The sequence below is a fragment of the Bison bison genome, unplaced genomic scaffold (assembly GCF_000754665.1).
Source record: "Bison bison bison isolate TAMUID 2011002044 unplaced genomic scaffold, Bison_UMD1.0 scf7180017864383, whole genome shotgun sequence".
Classification (NCBI taxonomy): domain Eukaryota; kingdom Metazoa; phylum Chordata; class Mammalia; order Artiodactyla; family Bovidae; genus Bison; species Bison bison.
The window spans coordinates 6,461,830-6,479,992 of NW_011494955.1; the positions used below are offsets into that span (position 1 = coordinate 6,461,830).

General features: G+C 51.8%; 2 protein-coding genes across 2 annotated transcripts in view; both read right to left on the reverse strand.

The window, feature by feature from the left end:
• Nucleotides 1–1,274: 1,274 nt before the first annotated feature.
• Nucleotides 1,275–11,799, reverse strand: KRT79 (keratin 79). The gene is given in 10 exon segments (XM_010857889.1): nucleotides 1,275–1,928; nucleotides 2,156–2,190; nucleotides 2,900–3,120; nucleotides 4,048–4,173; nucleotides 4,384–4,548; nucleotides 7,916–8,011; nucleotides 8,133–8,193; nucleotides 9,253–9,473; nucleotides 11,302–11,703; nucleotides 11,705–11,799. Coding segments are annotated over 10 exon segments (1,608 nt in total). The 5' UTR covers nucleotides 11,780–11,799; the 3' UTR covers nucleotides 1,275–1,722.
• Nucleotides 11,800–17,293: 5,494 nt separating this feature from the next.
• The window catches only part of KRT78 (keratin 78), a 31,786-nt gene continuing 30,916 nt past the window's right edge, over nucleotides 17,294–18,163 (reverse strand). The window contains exon 11 of the mRNA XM_010858094.1: nucleotides 17,294–18,105. Within this exon, the coding sequence (XP_010856396.1) occupies nucleotides 17,801–18,105 (305 nt within the window). The 3' untranslated portion in view covers nucleotides 17,294–17,800. The remainder of the gene's footprint in view (nucleotides 18,106–18,163) is intronic.

Genomic DNA, 18,163 nt, shown 5'->3' on the forward strand with positions numbered 1-18,163 from the left:
GTTGGTTATTGGAGTTGTTTGGAGTGTACTGTTTAATTTCCATGTATTCATGAATTTTCCACTTTTCCTTCTGTTATTGGTTTCTGGTTTCATACTCTTGTGGTCAGCAAAGACGCTTTGTATTATTTAAGTCTTCTTTTTTTTTTATTTTATTTTATTTTTAAACTTTACAATATTGTATTAGTTTTGCCAAGTATCGAAATGAATCCACCACAGGTATACCTGTGTTCCCCATCCTGAACCCTCCTCCCTCCTCCCTCCCCATACCCTCCCTCTGGGTCGTCCCAGTGCACCAGCCCCAAGCATCCAGTATCATGCATCGAATCTGGACTGGTGACTCGTTTCATACATGGTATTATACATGTTTCAATGCCATTCTTCTTGAATTTGCTAAGACTTGTTTTACGTGCAGCATCGGTGATATAGTGGTGAGCATAGCTGCCTTCCAAGATTTATTTTGTGGCCTAACACAGGATTTATCCCAGAAAGTGCTCCATATGCACTTAAGAACAATATATATTCTGTTATTGGCAGGAAAATGTGGGGTTTTATGGATGACTGGATGTGAGGGCGGAAAGAGAAATTCATCATCTTGGAGTGCCAAGATGATGAGCTGGGAACCAGAAGCCAGAGGTGAGGGAAGTAGTTCCTGCCAAGGCTCTTCTAAGCCAAATGCTTTACACATGTTTCCATCACACCCGTTTTAACAAAGGAGGAATTTCAGTTGCTCAGTCCGACTCTGAGACCCCATGGACTGCAACACACCAGGCTTCCCTGTCCATCACCAACTCCCAGAGCTTGCTCAAATTCATGTCCATCGAGTTGGTGATGCCCTCCAACCATCCTCTGTCTCACCCTCTGTTGTCCCCTTACAAAGGAGGAAAGTGAGGCCCAAAGAGGCTAAGTAATTTGCCCAAGGTCAGCTAGTAAGTGTCAGTCAGGATTTAAACCTATTGTGAAGCCCAAGACCTCTCCACTGAACACGTGCTGCCTGCCCCCACAGAGCTGGCAGGGGGCACAGTAGCATTAGGGGAGGGGCTGAGCAACAGACAGCTGCTGGGAGCTGGGTCCTGCTGGGAGCTACTTACATAGTCCCTCCAACTTCCTCCAGGAGGAGAGTAAGAACCAAAGCCTACAGTGGTGATGGTACGAACTAATGTGCTTTTAGCAAGATTGAGATATTGTGAGCATGTGGTTGTTGCTGCCTAACCATCACTGAGTTAATCAGCTGACAGTTTCTGCTCTCTGGGCAGGACATACAAGCCCCAGACAGCTAGTTGCAATTTCCATTTATTGAGACACATCACAGCACAGACAGGGGAGGGGGACGTAGGTAGATTCAGGGAGGGGGTGGTCTGGTGGGAGATGGGAGACCACTTCTGACTTTATACTCCCTCAGCCTGACCTGAACCCACAGCAGACGGGCAGAAGAGGTGAGAGAAGCCAAGATGGCCTGGGGAAATCCAACCTCCTCTCTGTGGTCAAAATATCATCCCCGAATCATCCAAACACATCCCGCAAACTGGTGGCCTTAACCACCCCTCCCATCCTGTTGCAGAACCAAGGAGGAAACCTGGGTAGATTTGAGCCCTTCCCAAAATGCAGATCCCATGAGCGGTCTGGCATGCCTGTACCCTGGGTCAGTGGTCCTGGGGCTATTCCTGCTCCTAAGGATGGGGAGTGGGGAGAGAAGTGCAGGGGCCCCAGCTTGCAAGACAGCAGCTAATACCTCCGGCTGGACGTCTTGACCGTGGTGGTCTTCCGCAGGATGGAGGTGCCCCCAGAGACAGGCCCTCCCTTGACAGTGCTGTAGCCTGCGTTTGTGCTGAATCTGCCCTTGCTGGCCCCCCCACCCCCACCCAGGGAGATGCCACCCCCGAAGCCAGCCGCGCCGCCTCCGCACACAGTGGTGGAGTTGCCCATCACCGCTGCAAGAGAAAGGGTCTGGGTGAGGCAGGGCAGCCGTGTCAGGAGAGGATCCAGGGCTTCCCAACATCAGTGAGTGATGGGAATGAACTCAGACAGTGGTGCCCTGGGAAACCAGGCTCAGGGGGCTCATTCTCTGGGACCCCTGAACCTGTCTCCAGGGCTCAAGGACAGATTGAACAGACTAAGAAGAGGACTGGGGCCGGGCCCAGGGTGGCAAAATACTCACAAATGCTGACAGCACTAGGACATTCTCCAGACATCCTGGGGGAAACAGACAGGCCAGGTGAAGGATCAGTGGTCCCAGGAGCCCAGGTAAAAACCCTCTCTCTCCCTCTCATTGTCTTTACAATAAATCAACTCAGTGGGCCTTGAGACTCTCAGGAGCGGGGGCGGCGTGACAAAACTAAGGAACCAAAACTTGGCCCAGGGCTGCCCTGGGCCAGGCACCCTTCCGCCAGCTCCTAAAGCCAGTGTAGCAGAGAAAGCAGAGATTCAGTAGGCCAGGCAGCTCCATCCTTCTTCTGCCCTCTCCTCCCTCCACACTTGGGCCATAAGCAGCAGCCCCTGCTCCTATGGGATGGGAAACAAAACCCACTCCACAACAGAGCTGCCCATTTTCTGGCTAAGGTGACTTTCTCTGCATCTCATGTCTTCCACAAGAACAGAGATGATGAATTCTTTTTTTTCTAAGCTTCTGCCAGGGTCAGAATCTGGTGTTGGAAAAGAAAACCCTGTCCCCTGTTGGCCTGCCAGACACCGTCAGGATTACTGACAGTAGTGCCAGCCAAGGAGACACACAGTGAGGCCCTGAACAGAAGCAGGAGAGTCTCAGGTGATGAGTTACGAGCCCAGTTCCACGGTTGCTCCCTCACCCTCGTCCCCTTGACACAAGAACCAACTACATGGGATCTCCCACAGGGCAGGGCCGGGAGCCCTCAGAATCAGGACAGGGAAGGTGGGGGGCACCCACCTGCTCTCCTCACTCTCCAGCAGCTTGCGGTAGGTGGCGATCTCCACATCCAGGGCCAGCTTGACGTTCATGAGCGCCTGGTAGTCACGCAGCAGCCGGGCCAGGTCCTCCTTGGCCTGATTCAGGGCAGCATCCAGGTCCCCAAGTTTCTTCTGAGCATCTTTTAATGCCAGCTCCCCACGCTGTTCCGCATCTGCGATGGCAGTCTGCAGCTGCTGGCACTGCCCAGGGCGTGAGAGGTATTGGACACACCCTCCAGGGTCATTGCATCCATCTCTCTGCCCTTAAACTAGACATCACCATCCCCAGCTCCCCTGACTGCCGCCCCAACCAACTGAGAATGAAGGAAAAGAGAAATATTCCTCTGAGAGAGGAGGTGATACTATACAAACAAGACCATATAGCCCCACTGGGAAAGTTCTTACTGAAGTCTAATCTTAAGACCCTCCTGGGGGCTTTCCTGGTGGTTCAGTGGTTAAGAGTCTGCCTTGCAATGCAGAGGACATGGATTTGATCCCCGGTCTAGGAAAATCACATGTGCTGAGCAACAACTAAGCCCATGTGCCACAACTACCGAGTCCAAGCACTCCAGAATCCATGCTCCACGACAAGAGAAGCCACGGCAATGAGAAGCCTGTGCACCGCAATGAAGAGTAGTCCCTGCTCACTACAACTAGAGAAAGCCCGAATGCAGCAACAAAGACCCACCACAGTCAAAAAACAAAAGAAAGAAAGAAATCCTTAAAAAAAAACAAAAACCTTCCTGCTGCAACTCACCCCAGCACAAAAGAGATAAAATAAATCATACAAGCTCACCATGAACCAAATGCTTCACTATGCTCTTAGGAGGAGCCCATGCCTTAGATGGAGTCAGCAACTGTGACCTGGACTCTTGAATGCTCAGACTCCTGCTCTGACCTTCTGGAGATGGGATCAATCTTCTTCGAGGGGGCTACTCTACCACTAATATGCTGTGTGATCTTGGGCAAGTCCCTGTCCCTCTCTGAGCCTCAGTTTCCTCTCCTGTAAGAGGAGCTCCTTGATCTTATTGGTCCAGCATTTAAGCATATCCCATCCATGGGGAGAAGAACAGGCCTTACCCCTGAGCACACCTCTGCCAACACTCAGGCCCCCCACCAGAGGTTCACCTGCTTCTTGACTGCATCTGCCTCCCCCTGCAGCCTCTGCACAGTGCGGGTGAGCTCAGCGATCTCATTCTTGGTGTCCCTCAGGTTGTCCCCATGCTTCCCAGCGGTCACCTGCAGTTCCTCATACTGGAGACCAAAGAAATGGCAGTGAGCTGTCAAATCGTTCCAGGCCCACCTGGGTAACTGCTGGCCCCTGGACCCACCCTCACGGCTGGATGAGTAGGCTGGATGTGTCTGGCCCCAGCCTCCGAGGAGCCCAGGGGCCCAGGCCTCTCACCAAGGGGGAAGGTCCGGGTGCAGGCCCAACCCACACCCCTGAGCCAGCCATTCTCTCACCTTGGTCTGGTACCAGGACTCAGCCTCAGCCCTGCTCCTCTGGGCAATCTGCTCATATTGGGCCTTCACCTCAGCGATGATGCTGTCCAGGTCAAGGTTGCGGTTGTTGTCCATGGAGAGGATGACACTGGTGTCAGACACATGAGTCTGCACTTGGCTCAGCTCCTGCAGAAAGAGATGTAGCTGTCTCCAGCACCAGGCCAGAGGAGCAGGGGGTAGGGGAGTGATTTTGGCATCAGGAGGCTGTGCTCCCGCCCCTCCAGGATCCACCCTAAAAGGAATCTATGGTTGCCAGCAGAGCTTCAGTCTTTCCAGCTGGAAACGGGGGTCCCAGTTGAATAGACCTCTTTCTTGGTATGGATTTTCAGGCTTCCAAGAGCCTAAAGAAGGAAGGAGTACACTCTAGCTGTTGCCAGGCCCTGAGCCAGCAGGCTCACCTTTAATCCTCAGAACCCCTGGGAGGCAGGCAGGGCCACAGCTGGCCCACAGAAGGTTGTGCTGTGCTGTGCTAAGTCTCTTCAGTCGTGTCCAACTCTTTGCGACCCCATGGACTATAGCCCACCATGCCTCTCTGTCCATGGGATTCTCCAGGCAAGAATACTGGAGTGGGTTTCCATTTCCTCCTCCAGGGTATCTTCCCAACCCAGGGATCAAACCCACATCCCCTGCGTGTCTGCATTAGCAGTGGGTTCTTTACCACTAGCACCACCTGGAAGCCCATATATATATACATATATGTGTGTGTATAATCAAATCACTTCGCTGTATAACTGAAACCAACACAATATTGTAAATCAACTATATTTCAATTTAAAAAATAAGAAAGAAAGGACTACCAAAGCCAAAACTGGTATCTGTATAGACACAGATTTAGATGTTCAAATTAGACTGGCTTTTAAAAGGTGGAATGGGTTGGAGGTGGGTGCCAGGCAGAAAGACACAAGCTTTGAAGACAGACAAAGCTAAGTTTGAATGCCAGTCTGACATTCACCAGCCATGGTACTGAGGTCCCCACTAAGCCTTACAAGGCCTCAGTCTCTTCTTCTGTAAAATGGCCATGATAATACCTTCAAAATGTAGTTGATCTGAGGATTCAGATTCATACATGACCCATGGTGGGTGCTCAGTAAAATGCATTATTTGCCCAGCCTTCTCCAAAGTTCAGTCCATATGCCCATGAATCATGTGCCACAGATAAAATCATTGTCACAATCGTGCATTGCCAGCATCATCTTGCAGCATCACTCATCACGCTCCCCGGCTCTGGGTCCCTCTACAGCCCCATGCCAGAGTGTGGTCCTGAGGAAAATTAACTTGGAATTTTTCAGACAAGAGGCAAACACTATCTACCAAACACCACCAAAAGTGGATAAGGATGTTCTTGCTAGGACTAGAGGATAAAAAGGGCAGGCTTTCCAAAGAAAGAGCTAATGCAAGTGGAGAGGGAAGAACTCTGTGGAGTTAAGGTGTGAGCTTTTTATCTATGCATGGGGAAAGGAGCCAGAGAGATGAAGTGATGGCATTGAAGCAAGGGCTGGATCCCACAAGGACCCCCCAGGCCAGAGGGAAGCCACAAGGTAACTTTCCTGCCCTGTATGACATGCCAGGGATTGGTGGTTGGCCTTCTGAATTTCCTTAAGATCTGGCTTGACCAAAACCAGACCATAAAATCGATTACCGTGTGCTGTGTTAGCCATCGCAGCTGGTATGCAAGCAAGGGAACGACTGCTCTGGTCTTCACTCTTACCTCCCAAGGAGGCACCGGAAGTGACCCTGGCTTGGTTACTTGGTCAGCTCACCTTCCTTGTTCACCTCCCACATACTTGATGCCTGGTTCACCTGCTGCTCCCCAAACACAAGCAGATTCTACTTGCCCCTTCTTTAGAAGTCCCACCCTTCCTTCAAAATCCAAAATGCTTTCTCCTCTGAAACTCTCCCAGCCCTCCCAGGGAGAGTCAGCCGCAGCCTGTCCCATGCACCTCACCTGTCCCAACATGGCTCTCAACATATCATACGGAAACCTGCAAAGGCAAACTGTCCTTCCATGGTTCTGCAGAAGGTACTTAACAATAGGCAGCAAATGGACAGGAAACAGCAAAGGAAAGGAAAGCTTTTTGAGACACTAGAAAAGCCAATTCCTTCCCATTGAGAGAAAAGGGCCTGGGCCCCCTTGACCTGTTCTAAAGGAGAGACCATCCTAAGAGAAGAGAATGAGTAAATCCCAGATGGTGAATGACCATCAGTGATCCCAGTAAAGAAAAAGCTAGGGAGACACCTAAGAAATCAGCAGTATGACATAGAACACTCCCCCACAAGCTCATCCTGAAGGACACACAGAGATGTTTGAAGGAGAGCAGCACAGCCAAGGATGAACATGCAGAGTTCATCCTTGGGGAAATGCAAAGGTCAGTGGATAGCAGCCTTTAGATAAGCTCTAGGCAAGAAGAACAAGAAGGCACATTGGGCTAACCCTACAGACAACCCAGGCAAAGCCAACAACTCTACTCCTACATCGTTTGCTCTTTCCTATCAAGGGAAACAGTCATCAAACTGAAAAGGACAGGATGCTTGGGAGGAAATGGAAGCCAAGACAGATACTGAGAGTGAGAAAGGCCTTGGCCTTGTTGACAACATCAGTGGTCCAGGCCAGAGGAGCAAATACTAGGACCTCATGGCCATGGCTAAGGAAACAAATACCCCCGGAGATCCGTGAGAAATATGGACAGTAGAAGAGATTCCAGAACCTGAGACATGGAAACATCCTCATTTTCAAAGGGGAGAGATTTAGACTTTTCCAAGTTAAACTTGACATAAATCTCCCATGAGCCTCTAGAATGAACTCTAAACTGTGTGTGAAAGGCATGGACCCAACAAGACAGCCCTAAGGAAAAATCAAGCCACATAGATTCTCCTTTATGCCTGCATTACCAAACTAATAAGGATGCCATGAATGCTGTTTGACCAAGACTCTTTTGCTTTTTTTTTTTTTTGGAAGACATCTTTTTTCCTTCTCTTTGGAAATGCTTTTACCTTAGTCTCCAAAGCCCCTTTGTTTCCTGGAATCCCTCCTAAATTCTGTGATTTATCTGCTACACACACCTCACCTCCTGCTCTAACTTGAAATTTCAATCCACACTCTCTACCCGTCTCAAATCCTCCATCCTTTGCTCTGTTATAAACTGGGCAATAAGGAAAACAGTGTAACAATCCAAGGATGAAGTTTTAGTTCTACAACTCCCTCTAGCTAGCTATGAGAGCATGGGCAACTTACTCAGAGCCTCAGGGTCCAAGACTATAAAATGGAGACAATAACAGTACCTATATTACGGAGTTGTTGAGGGGATTATATAAAAAACTTAGCCCAGTTCCTGGCCCATCATAAGCACGTAAGACATGGATGCTAGTATTGATTAAGGGTCCAGGTGCTATATTCTATCAATGAGGTTGCACTACTGAATTCTGATCAGACTTCCAGGAGGAATCCCCAAAACTGTATGTGAATCTAAGTATCCCTGTCCATTGGCTATCTCACCTCTTCATAGAGATGCCTCAGGAAGTCTATCTCCCCCATCAGGTGGTCCACCATGCCATGCAGATCCATTCGGCCCACATATGCGGCATCTACATCCTGGGGGAGAGAGAGAGAAGGGCAGTGGGCTCAGCCCCCAGGACTCTTGCCCCTCTCCAAGTCAGCCCAGCACCCTGGCAGATAAAGACCACCTGCCCCCACTCCCTGCCACCCTGCTCACCTTCTTGAGGACCACAAACTCGTTCTCTGCGGCAGTGCGCTTGTTGATTTCATCCTCATACCTGTTACACAAGGAAGACTCAGCCCAGTTCACCTTTTAAGACACTGAACCTAGTTGGCTTTAAGGAGTCCCTAATAGGGATTTTGGATGGCCAAAAACACCTTTGGGGAGAAGTTCTGTATTGCAGCCAACCAATGGAGAAACTGGGATACAATCTTTAAATAATCCACCCACCCTCTTTGAGAAAGTGAACACAGTATTTGTGCAATAATATGGCAACAGAGAGCAGCCATGTCTTTGAATCAGAGCCCTTGGGAGGCTTTATGGGAACAGGCGAAGATGTGTCAACAGTGGTTAACCTTTGCATTCACTTTCTACAACAGGATGTCATTGAAAATGCCAACTTCTGTCCAGCTGCTTTTGCTGAGACTTTTAAGATCTTAAAATTGCCAGTGTCAAGCAGTGGGGAAAGTTATAAAAGTTTATACCTTAAACTCATAAATATACAGCTCAACCAATCATAATATGTGAATTTGCGTAGTACATTACTTGCATCTTGATTCAAATAAACTGTATTTTTAAAATTTATGACACTTATGGAACAAGGGCAAATTTAATCATTGATTAGATAGTTGATGATACTGAGGATTACTGTTTTAAAAGATTTAGGTGTTCTTATGGCACTGTGTTTGTATATTATTAAGTGAAGTTACACAAATGAACTCTATGAATACATCCAGTAAAAATGCTTGTGAGTGAAATGACTTGATGAATGAGATTTGCTTCAAGACAATAAGGGAAGAGGGGAAGGAAGTGAGTAGGGGTAAAGACAAAACAAGATTGGCTGTGAGTTGGTAATTATAAAAGCTGGGTAATGAGACCATAAAGGTTCATTAAGCTTTTCTCCCTATCTTATAATAATTTTTAAAATTATTACACACTGTGACAACCCTCCAGGAGGCCATGGGTCCAGAGCCTGAGCCCCCATGGAAACAGCTCTGTCTGAGCACCCACCCAACTGGGTCCTAGGACCCAGGAACGGGGTGTCCCTCTCTTGGGAGATTCCCCATGCTGCCCCTCCCCATCCACATATGGCCACAGCTGGTCCAGCCCTCCTCACTTGGTCTTGAAGTCCTCAGCAAGATCCTGCACATTCCTCAACTCCGAGTCCAGCCTCCCCCGCTCGCTCTGGAGGTTGTCCAGCTTCCCCCGCAGGTTGTTGATGAAGTGCTCGAAGAGGGGCTCCAGATTGTTCCTGGTGACGCCCGATTTCTGACCCTGCTCCTGCAGCAGCGCCCACTTGGTCTCCAGCACCTTGTTCTGCTGCTCCAGGAACCGCACCTGAGCCAGAACAAGAAGGGTGGGCTGGGGCCTCCCCCAGCCCCAGGAGGGACCAGGACCAGGCTCATCGTCACCATCCGTCCTGACCATGACACAGCACGGGGCAGTGCAGGGTCTATGCCTTGCTTTGGGGAGGAGTTCCTGAGGGAAACATCTTTGCTGAAAAAGACAGTTCGATCCAATGACAAGGATTCTTAAAAGGTCCAGTTCGGTCATTTACTGGTTGGTGACAGTCAAGTCACTTCTCCCTGGAGCTCCTCTTCTCATTATCCTGGGTAAATCAGACTAAATCAATGTTTCTGAACCCTAATTCTGCATTAAGATCAAAAAATTCAAATGCAGATACATCTATAGTTTAAGTGTGTATATATATGTACATATACAAATATACCTACAAAGAGGGAAAAAGAAAGCAAAAGTGACAAAATGCCAAAAACTGGTAAATCTGAGTGAAAAGAAATATAGGAATATATTGTACTATTATTGAGTCTTTTCTGAAAACTTGACATGTTTTGAGTTTTTAAAATACGGATGTCCAGCCCTATCTCTATAGACTTAGAAGGGTGCTCATGGTGTGAGTTTAATGGGCCCCCAGGGGGAGTCTCTGCCCAACCAGGCTTCTAAGACACCAGACACGGACAAACTGTCAGGCCCCCAGGTCCCAGGCTGTGATTCTGAGAGCCTGAGAGGGGTTTGCTTCTTTGACCTCTGGGACAGTCCCACAGAAGAACCAAAAGTCCGTCGGGGAGACGGTGAGGGGTTGAGCGAAATAGCTTGCCTCATCCTTTGCCATCCGGTCTCTCCGGATCCCACCTCCACAGCACCCCAGGCCCGTGGTTCCATGGCCCCAAGGCACCATGCAGGGGTACCTGCCAGGAGCAGTGACCTCTTAAAGCCATGACCTTGAGTCCCGGGCCCACCACTGCCTCCAGGTGATCCTGGGCAAATCACTTCGTCTCTCCAGACCTCGATTTTCTCTTTTTAAAAATAGACTCACTGTCACCTGGACTGACTTCTCATGAAACACTGTGGGTATCATATGGGAAAGAGGGCATCAGGCTCCTTTGGAAACCCACAGATCACTGAACCAGGGTATGGTCATCCACCAGGATTCTTCTCATCATGGTCCTACTGGCTGGGGGCCTTGGGGTAGTGGTAGACAGCGCAGCAAAGTGGACCTGGAAACGCTTGCCTCATTGGCCTGGGGGCCAGAGAAGGAGTCAGAACACCCCTGATCTGAGGCAGATCAAACTGCATATCCCTGAGTCATGGTGACCTGTGACCACTGAACTCCTGTCCACCCCACACTGAGCTTCTTGGCTGGAACAGGAAGAAGAATTGGAGAAGCCAAAAGGAGACTTCCTCTAGAACTCCCACCGCTGCACTGTGTCCTGATAACATTTTTGTCCTTAGAACTCCTCCAAAACCAACAGAACAGGCAACACATGGGGTTCTTGGGGACTTGACACTCAAGCCAGTTTTCCCAGTTAAAAAATGACAGGAAGCAGGAAGGGCCACCCCACTAAGAGGAATAACAAGGACAATCCACTATTTAATCGTACTATAAGGCTGCTGTGTAACCCCGTTAATGATGACTGCAACACCATCAAGCTGGGCTGGGCCAAAAGGCCTCGTGAGAGCAACTCAAGAGTCATCATCACTTGCAAAGAAAGACCATCCAGCCACTCGGGTCCAAGCATCCCAGAAGGGCTTCAAAAGTCACTCCATCCATCCCCGCCCCAGTACACATGGGTTGCAACAGCCTCTGCCCACCCTCTCTCAGGGTGCACTCCCTGACCCCTTCCTGCCTCCTTCCACCTGGGCCCACCTTGTCGATGAAGGAGGCGAACTTGTTATTAAGGGTCTTGATCTGCTCCCGCTCCTCCGTGCGCACCCGCTGGATCTCCGGGTCGATCTCCACGTGGAGGGGGGTCAACAGGCTTTGGTTGACGGTGACCTGCTGGATGCCGCCAGGAGGACAGACGGGCCCCAGCATCGGCCTGCAAGCCCCCAGGCCCATGTAGGCCCCACCGCCAAGGCCGAAGCCTCCCAGCACCCGCCCCGCTGAGGCCCCTCCAGCCACGCTGACCGAGATGCTCTTGCTGCCCCCCAAGTTATAGAGGCTCCGGCTCCCAAAGCCACCCATGCTGGGGCCACAGCGGGGCCCCCCGCCTCTGCCACTGTTCCGGGACACAGTCACCGAGCTGAAGCTGGTGCGGGCCTGGGAACCCACCCCCGCCACTGGCTGAGCTGGAGCTGAAGGCCCCTTTGGTGGAGTATGTCTGCCGAGACACGGAGGATCTCATCGCTGCAGCAGGGCCAGAGCAGACAGGAGAGCTGGGAGGGAGCACAGTGAGCTGCTGGGCCACTGATGGGCTTTTTATCTTTTCCCAACTGGGCTGGCTCCTGGATTCCACAGACACTCCTGCCCCATCGCCCCAGGAAGAGAGGGAGGGGCCCTGAGGACCGGGGGTGTTCCTTTCCCACTGCGGGAGGGAGGGGCTGCTCCGAGTTATCACCTGAGCTCCAGAGCTGGGGCTGAGCCGACTGTCTGGGGCCGGATGCCACCTCCTTCTCCCCCGCTGGGGTGCTCCTGACTTGGAACAGGATGATACGGGCTCCCAGGGCCACCCCCACCCAGTGGCAGACTGGTCTCCTCCCACCCAGCCCTGGTAGCCGCTCTAAGTCAGTGGGGCTCTGTTCTGGGGTTGGTCCCAGGCCCTTGTGGTAAGCAAAGGCCCCAGGGCCCAGGCTGTGCGGGTGGTAGGGGCGGAAGCATTGGGCAATGGGCTGTGGAGAGGGTGCCCAGGCCTGCTCCAGTCCCGCTGTCACAGCCCACAGCCTCAGCGCCTTCTGGCAGGTCCAAGCTGGGGACACAGGTGCCAGTCTGGGTTGGGGGTAGCCAGTTCTTTTGTTGTACGCTGGCAGACTCTCTGCCCGGTAGAGAGCCTATGCTGGGCAGAGGGGACACAGGACAGAGACGGTCCCTGCCTGACTCAGAGGCCTGGGCACTTAATAATGAGGAAGAAGGGCCGAAGCCAGGAGATGAAGGAGGCAAAGACTGGGGGTTTCAACAGCCACCTGAGTCCCCCTTGGCAGCATTCCCCCAGAAGGGCCCAGCCATTTGGGAAGGAGCTGGAAGTGGGTGGACACACCCCACTCTGGCTGGACATAGTACAGATTCAAAAAGCGTCAGAAGTTCCCTGGTTGCCCTTAGTTAAGACTCCATGCTTCTACTACAGGGGAAACAGGTTCAATCCCTGGTCAGGGAACTAAAATCCTACATGCTGCAAGATACAGCTGAAAAAAAATAAGATGTCTCCAACAAAAGCCCCAAGAAGCCTATAGATACCCCCAACATCCCATCTTCCCAGCCACAGAGCCCAGGATCTCGATCCAGAAGGCCGGAGGGCTCCTCAAATCACTCCACAGAGTCTCGTCCGTGCCTACCACCTCGGGCTGCTGGGACCAAACACATCCCTGAGGAAGGACCTGGAGGCGTAATGTTAGCCAGGTGTTAGGACAGGGGAGTGGTGAGGATGTGCCACTGATTGCCCACCTCAACCCTCAGCAAGGAAGTGGTCCCAGAAGGAGACTTGCCCGAAGAAAGGAGCAGGGACAGCTCTTGCTGGGGTCCCCACACAGCTGCCAGGGCCAGGGTTGGGGTGGGAGAGGACAAGGGACCATCCCTACTGTCCCAGGAAACAGGCAGAGAGCAGGTGCTCTGGGCCCAGAGGAGGCTGTGGGATGGTTTCTAGGCAGCTGGGAGGCTGTAGTGGCTCCCAGTTGCCTGAAGGAGTTGAATCCAGCCTCCCAGGGCTTCTCTGGTGGCTCAGATGGTAAAGAATCTGCCTGCAATGCAGAAGACCCGTGTTCAACCCTGGGTCAGGAAGATCCCCTGGAGAAGGGAATGGCTACCCACTCCAGTATTCTTGTCTGGTGAATTCCATGGACAGAGGAGCCTGGCAGGTTCCATGGGGTTGCAAAGAGTCAGACACGACAGGGCAACTCACACTTTCACTTTCCCACACCAGATGAGGGTGAAGATACTCCCAGAACTAGCCCCTCAGTGGCCAGGAAGGGGTTTTTCCTCCCTGCTTGGAGTCAGGACACCAGGCATTTGGGGGAGCTGAGCTGGGAGGTGAACCCCCACTGAGGTTCACCTCCAATGTGTCCTTAGACAACATTCAACTTCTCTGGGCCCCCCTGCCTCTGCTTATGACCAGGGCCCGCCAGGAAAGTCTTCTCAAAAGCGCTGGCCCTCCATCCCAAGACTGAACCATCACTCCCTGCTGAGCTTTGTGTGCTGTCCCTGAGGCTGTAACCCCTTCTTCAGATCCCTTATCTCTTCCCCAGGGAGCATGGGAGGGGGAGGCAGTGGCAAGTGGGGAAAGGAGTGATGTCAGCCATCTGAGTCAGGCACAGCAGGGTGGTGGGAGCAGACTTGGCCACAAACACACCCTCCACCCCTCCCCAGGGACTGACACCCTCCTGTGTTTACCTGGCACTCAGTGCCAAGGCATGTGCCGGGGGCTGGTGACAGCCACGGAGGAAGCCCACAGTTACTATCAGAGACAGTCTCACCAGCCCCAGCCCAGACAGCGTGGGAGCCACTCCGCCTTCTCCAGTCTGGCTCTCCGCTCATCTTTATACAGGACACCCAAATTCAGACCTTTCATCCATAGCCGAGGAGGCGTGGCTCCCTCCCCACCTCTGCTGCTTGAACCAAGGGCCTCCATCTTTAGAGACCCTCTCCTGTCCAGGGCCCATCCCTGCACAGGACACAGGAGCAGAGGGGACAGAATGCTGCTGCTGATATAAAAGGGATGAGGCAAGACAGCCAATGGCATCAACCTGGCACCCAACATGGGCTGAACGATAGGAAAGATGCAGAGGTGAAGAAAACAGTCACTGCCCTTGAGGAGCCCCATCCAGGGCAGGGTTTTCTCATCTAATAGGAACAATTATTATAGTCAGCATTTACTAAGCACTCACTACAGGGCAGATACCTTCGACACAAAAACACCTTCGAAACAAAAACATCCAGTCCCCACACTGGGGATTCTCCATATGCATCCTTTCTGCTCTGATTGATTCCCCGACCTCCCTGATCCCTGCAGGCCACTCCCTGGCTCTCTGGCTTCCAGAGGTGGGGGTTAGCCAAGGAGGGGGGACATTAGCAGGAGATCTGGGAGACATGGGAGGTACTTCCTTCCTGCTCTAGGGGTGGCTGCCTTCCTCCATGCTTACAGCTTCCACCTATTCCTACATCTCTATCACCCAGTCAGTCATCCACTCTTTCTCTCATCTCTTCAGCTCTATACAGAGCCACCATCCCCTCCTGATTTTCCTGGGACTATCCCACTTTAGCCCCTTCCCTGGTGGCTCAGATGGTAAAGAATTTGCCTGCAATGCAGGAGACCCCAGTTCAACCCCTGGGTTGGGAAGTTTCCCTGCAGAAGGGAATGGCAACCCACTCCAGTATTCTTGCCTGGAGAATCTCCATGGACAGAGAAGCCTGGAGGGCTATAGCCCATGGTGTCACAAAGAACCAAACATGACTGAGCAACTAATATGCTTGAACATCCTCCTTTAGCACTGAAAATCCCACACCCCAGAAAACCTCTGTGCCCTGGACAAATCAGAGTTTGGCCACTCCTGCCAGAAGGGCAAGTGGGCAGTGATGGGAGTGGCAATGGTTTCCCACCACTAACCACCTCTGGACTTTCCATCCCATGTTTGTGTCCTTAGCCACACCCACACCTCTGTGAGGATTCCTTTCATTAAAGTTCATTTAGCTGAACCATCTTGAGTACATTGATTTCCCTCTAGGACCCTAAATGTTCCCATCCCCCCGTAGCCCTTTGAGCTGATTATTAGTGTCACGAATGTCTTTTCACAGGTGAGGTAACTAAAGCATCGAGAGGAGAGGTCAAGGAACTGGTCACATCAGCAGCAAAGGGCAGAGCCAGGATTCAAGCCCAAGAAGTCTAGCTCTAGGACTATGTGCTCACCCACTAATGTCTCTCTCACAGAAGGCAAAGGCTGGAAAGCTCCTTCTTAGATACTTTTGATGGAGAGAACCTATGGGTCTGAGAAAAGGGCTCACCTCCCCTTAAAGCAGAGAACAATGGTATGACCTAGACCCTGATGCTGGGAAAGACTGAAGGCAGGAGGAGAAGGGGCAACAGAGGATGAGATGGTTGGATGGCATCACCGACTCAATGGACATGAGTTTGGGTAAACTCTGAGAGTTGGTAATAGACAGGGAGGCCTGGTGTGCTGTAGTCCATGGGCTCGCAAAGAGCTGGACATGACTGAGTGACTGAACTGAACTGAACTGAACCTGCAGCTCAGGCCATGGAATTGGGAGCTGGCTGGGTAGAGAGGAGGAAAAGGAAAGAAGACATGTAGGAGCCTATGGGTAGATGGGGGATGAAAAGGTGACTCTCCCACCCTCCTAGAACCTGGTTCTGATGCCCACACTCCCGGTTTCCTGCAGAGCTCCCTGAAAAAGAGGGAGGGAGAAGTTTCCAATGTCATGTTCAGACAGGCCCAGAGACAGGATGAACACCAAGAAGAAGGAGAAATGGGCATAGTTTCAGTCCCAAGTCCCCAACAAACCCCAGACACAAGCTGAGCTGCTGATCCCCACCCAGGGTGCAGATCACCCAGAGGTCCCAGAGGTCTCAGACTAATATGGAAACTGGGTTCCAGACCAGAACCATATAGAAACAGAGTCAAGAATCACAACAGGCTGTGCCAGGAAGTGTCTGGTGCATTCTGACATGGAGAATTAGGGAAGGTTTCCAAGGGAGAGAAAAATGGGCACAATCTTGGGAAGAAGGAAGAACGGGGGTGAATGGAGCTGTCCTTGGTTGGGAATAGAGCCTACTGTAGGCAATTAACTAGGGAGCAAGCTATGAGAGCTACTAAAACATCAGTGGGGATGGAGGAGATGCAGGGCATACAGGGAGCATAGTGGAGGTTTGGAAGGAATCCCTTAAGTGTGAGATGCCCACAGGACTTACTCAAACAATGTAGATACTCCATAAATCGTCTTCTGAGGAGAGTGAGCTGAGTACCTGCATAGTTTTTGTTTTGCGGGGTGGGCGTGTGGGAGGTGAGCTATGCAAGCCTGGGGCAGAGCAGAATTGCTGGAAGAAGTGGCAGAGAAGCTGCACATTGCCAAAAGGAACTTTTGTCTCTGCCTTGCAGCCTGTCCTCTAAATGCCCTTGGAACACATGTATAAGGCTGTGGCTTAGCATCGGTGCTGAATTAACCTGCCCAGGAGAAGTGGCAGGTTAAAGTTCTGAGGTAAGAGATGGAAGTGAGATAACAAGACCCAAGCTTATCACTCTGGGTAGAGCTAGAACCAGCACATCACTGGGAGGAAGCTGGAAGAAGCAAGAGGACACAAAAGAACCTCAGCACAAATCCTGATCTCCCAACCCCAGGTATGTGAATTAGCTGTAAATGGCCAGTTACAAGGAAATGGCAACCCACCCCAGTATTCTTGCCTGGAAAATCCCATGGACAGAGGAGCCTGGCAGGCTACAGTCCATGGGGTTGCAAGAGTCAAACATGACTTATGGACCAAACCTCGCTCTGTCCCTGGAAACCAAGGGCTCGAAGAAGGAAGGTCTGGCTCTCATGAATGGGAGGGGTTGTACTGGAGACAGAAGTGGTAAGAGAGACACATTAGGAGAGCATGACAGGGCTGATCTTACTCACCTGAGCAACCCTAGTCCTGACACTCAAAAAAATTTATGGGAGAGAAGGAGTGGGGAAGCAGGAGGGAGCAAGAAAGGAAGACCCATTGCAGGGATAACTGGGTGCTGCTTTATTTCACAGAAAATAAATGGACAGAAATACAGAAATGGTGGCCCAGAGGCAGGTGAAGAGGGCAAAGGTGTGGCCCGTGGTTCCAGCCCTCAGGTTCTGGTCAGTGGGCCTCGAGCCTCTCCCTTGGGATGGAGAGGCAATCTGGCCAAGCCCAATCAGGAGTTTTCCCAGCTCGGTCGAAGGCTGCAGAGAGAGGGGAGGACGAGGCTGGCTGGTGGGCTGAGGCTGGGCACTGTGCTCCTTGGTTGGGGCTGGCAGCAGACAAGTAAGATGCAAATTAGTACGCAGAGCAAGGCTAGCCCGGACGAGCATTCAGAACAGCAAGCAGGCAGGACCCGCTGACTTCTGCAGAGTCCCCTGTGGCTGGCTCAGGCTGTGTGCAGTGGACGTAGAGTCGGCAGCACAGAAGCAGGAATGATGAGGATGAGAAGGCCTGAGAGGGCTCAGGAAAGCGGGGGTGAGTAGGTGGCCTCTGGGCCTCTCAGTATGTGACAGACGTTTTCAGACTTGACTCAACCGTCTTCTTCAGAATAGTGTGGCTGGTGGAGCTGGAGGAAGAGCCGGACACAGAGCCAGAGCCCACAGCGGGGCCCTGCTCAGAGCCCAGGATGATTCTGGAGCCACCGATCACAACGCTGGAGCCTCCCTTCACGACGCTGGAGCCTCCCTTCACGACGCTGGAGCACCTAGACCCAAAGCTGCCTTTCACACCTCCAAGTCCACAAGTGCCCGCCAGGCCACCATCTGCTCCTCCAGACATGACGGTGCTGCCTCCCCCAACAGCTGCTGAGAAAAGGGCCAGGGTCACAGCAGAGTCCTCGATTCCCCATGGGAACCCCTCTCC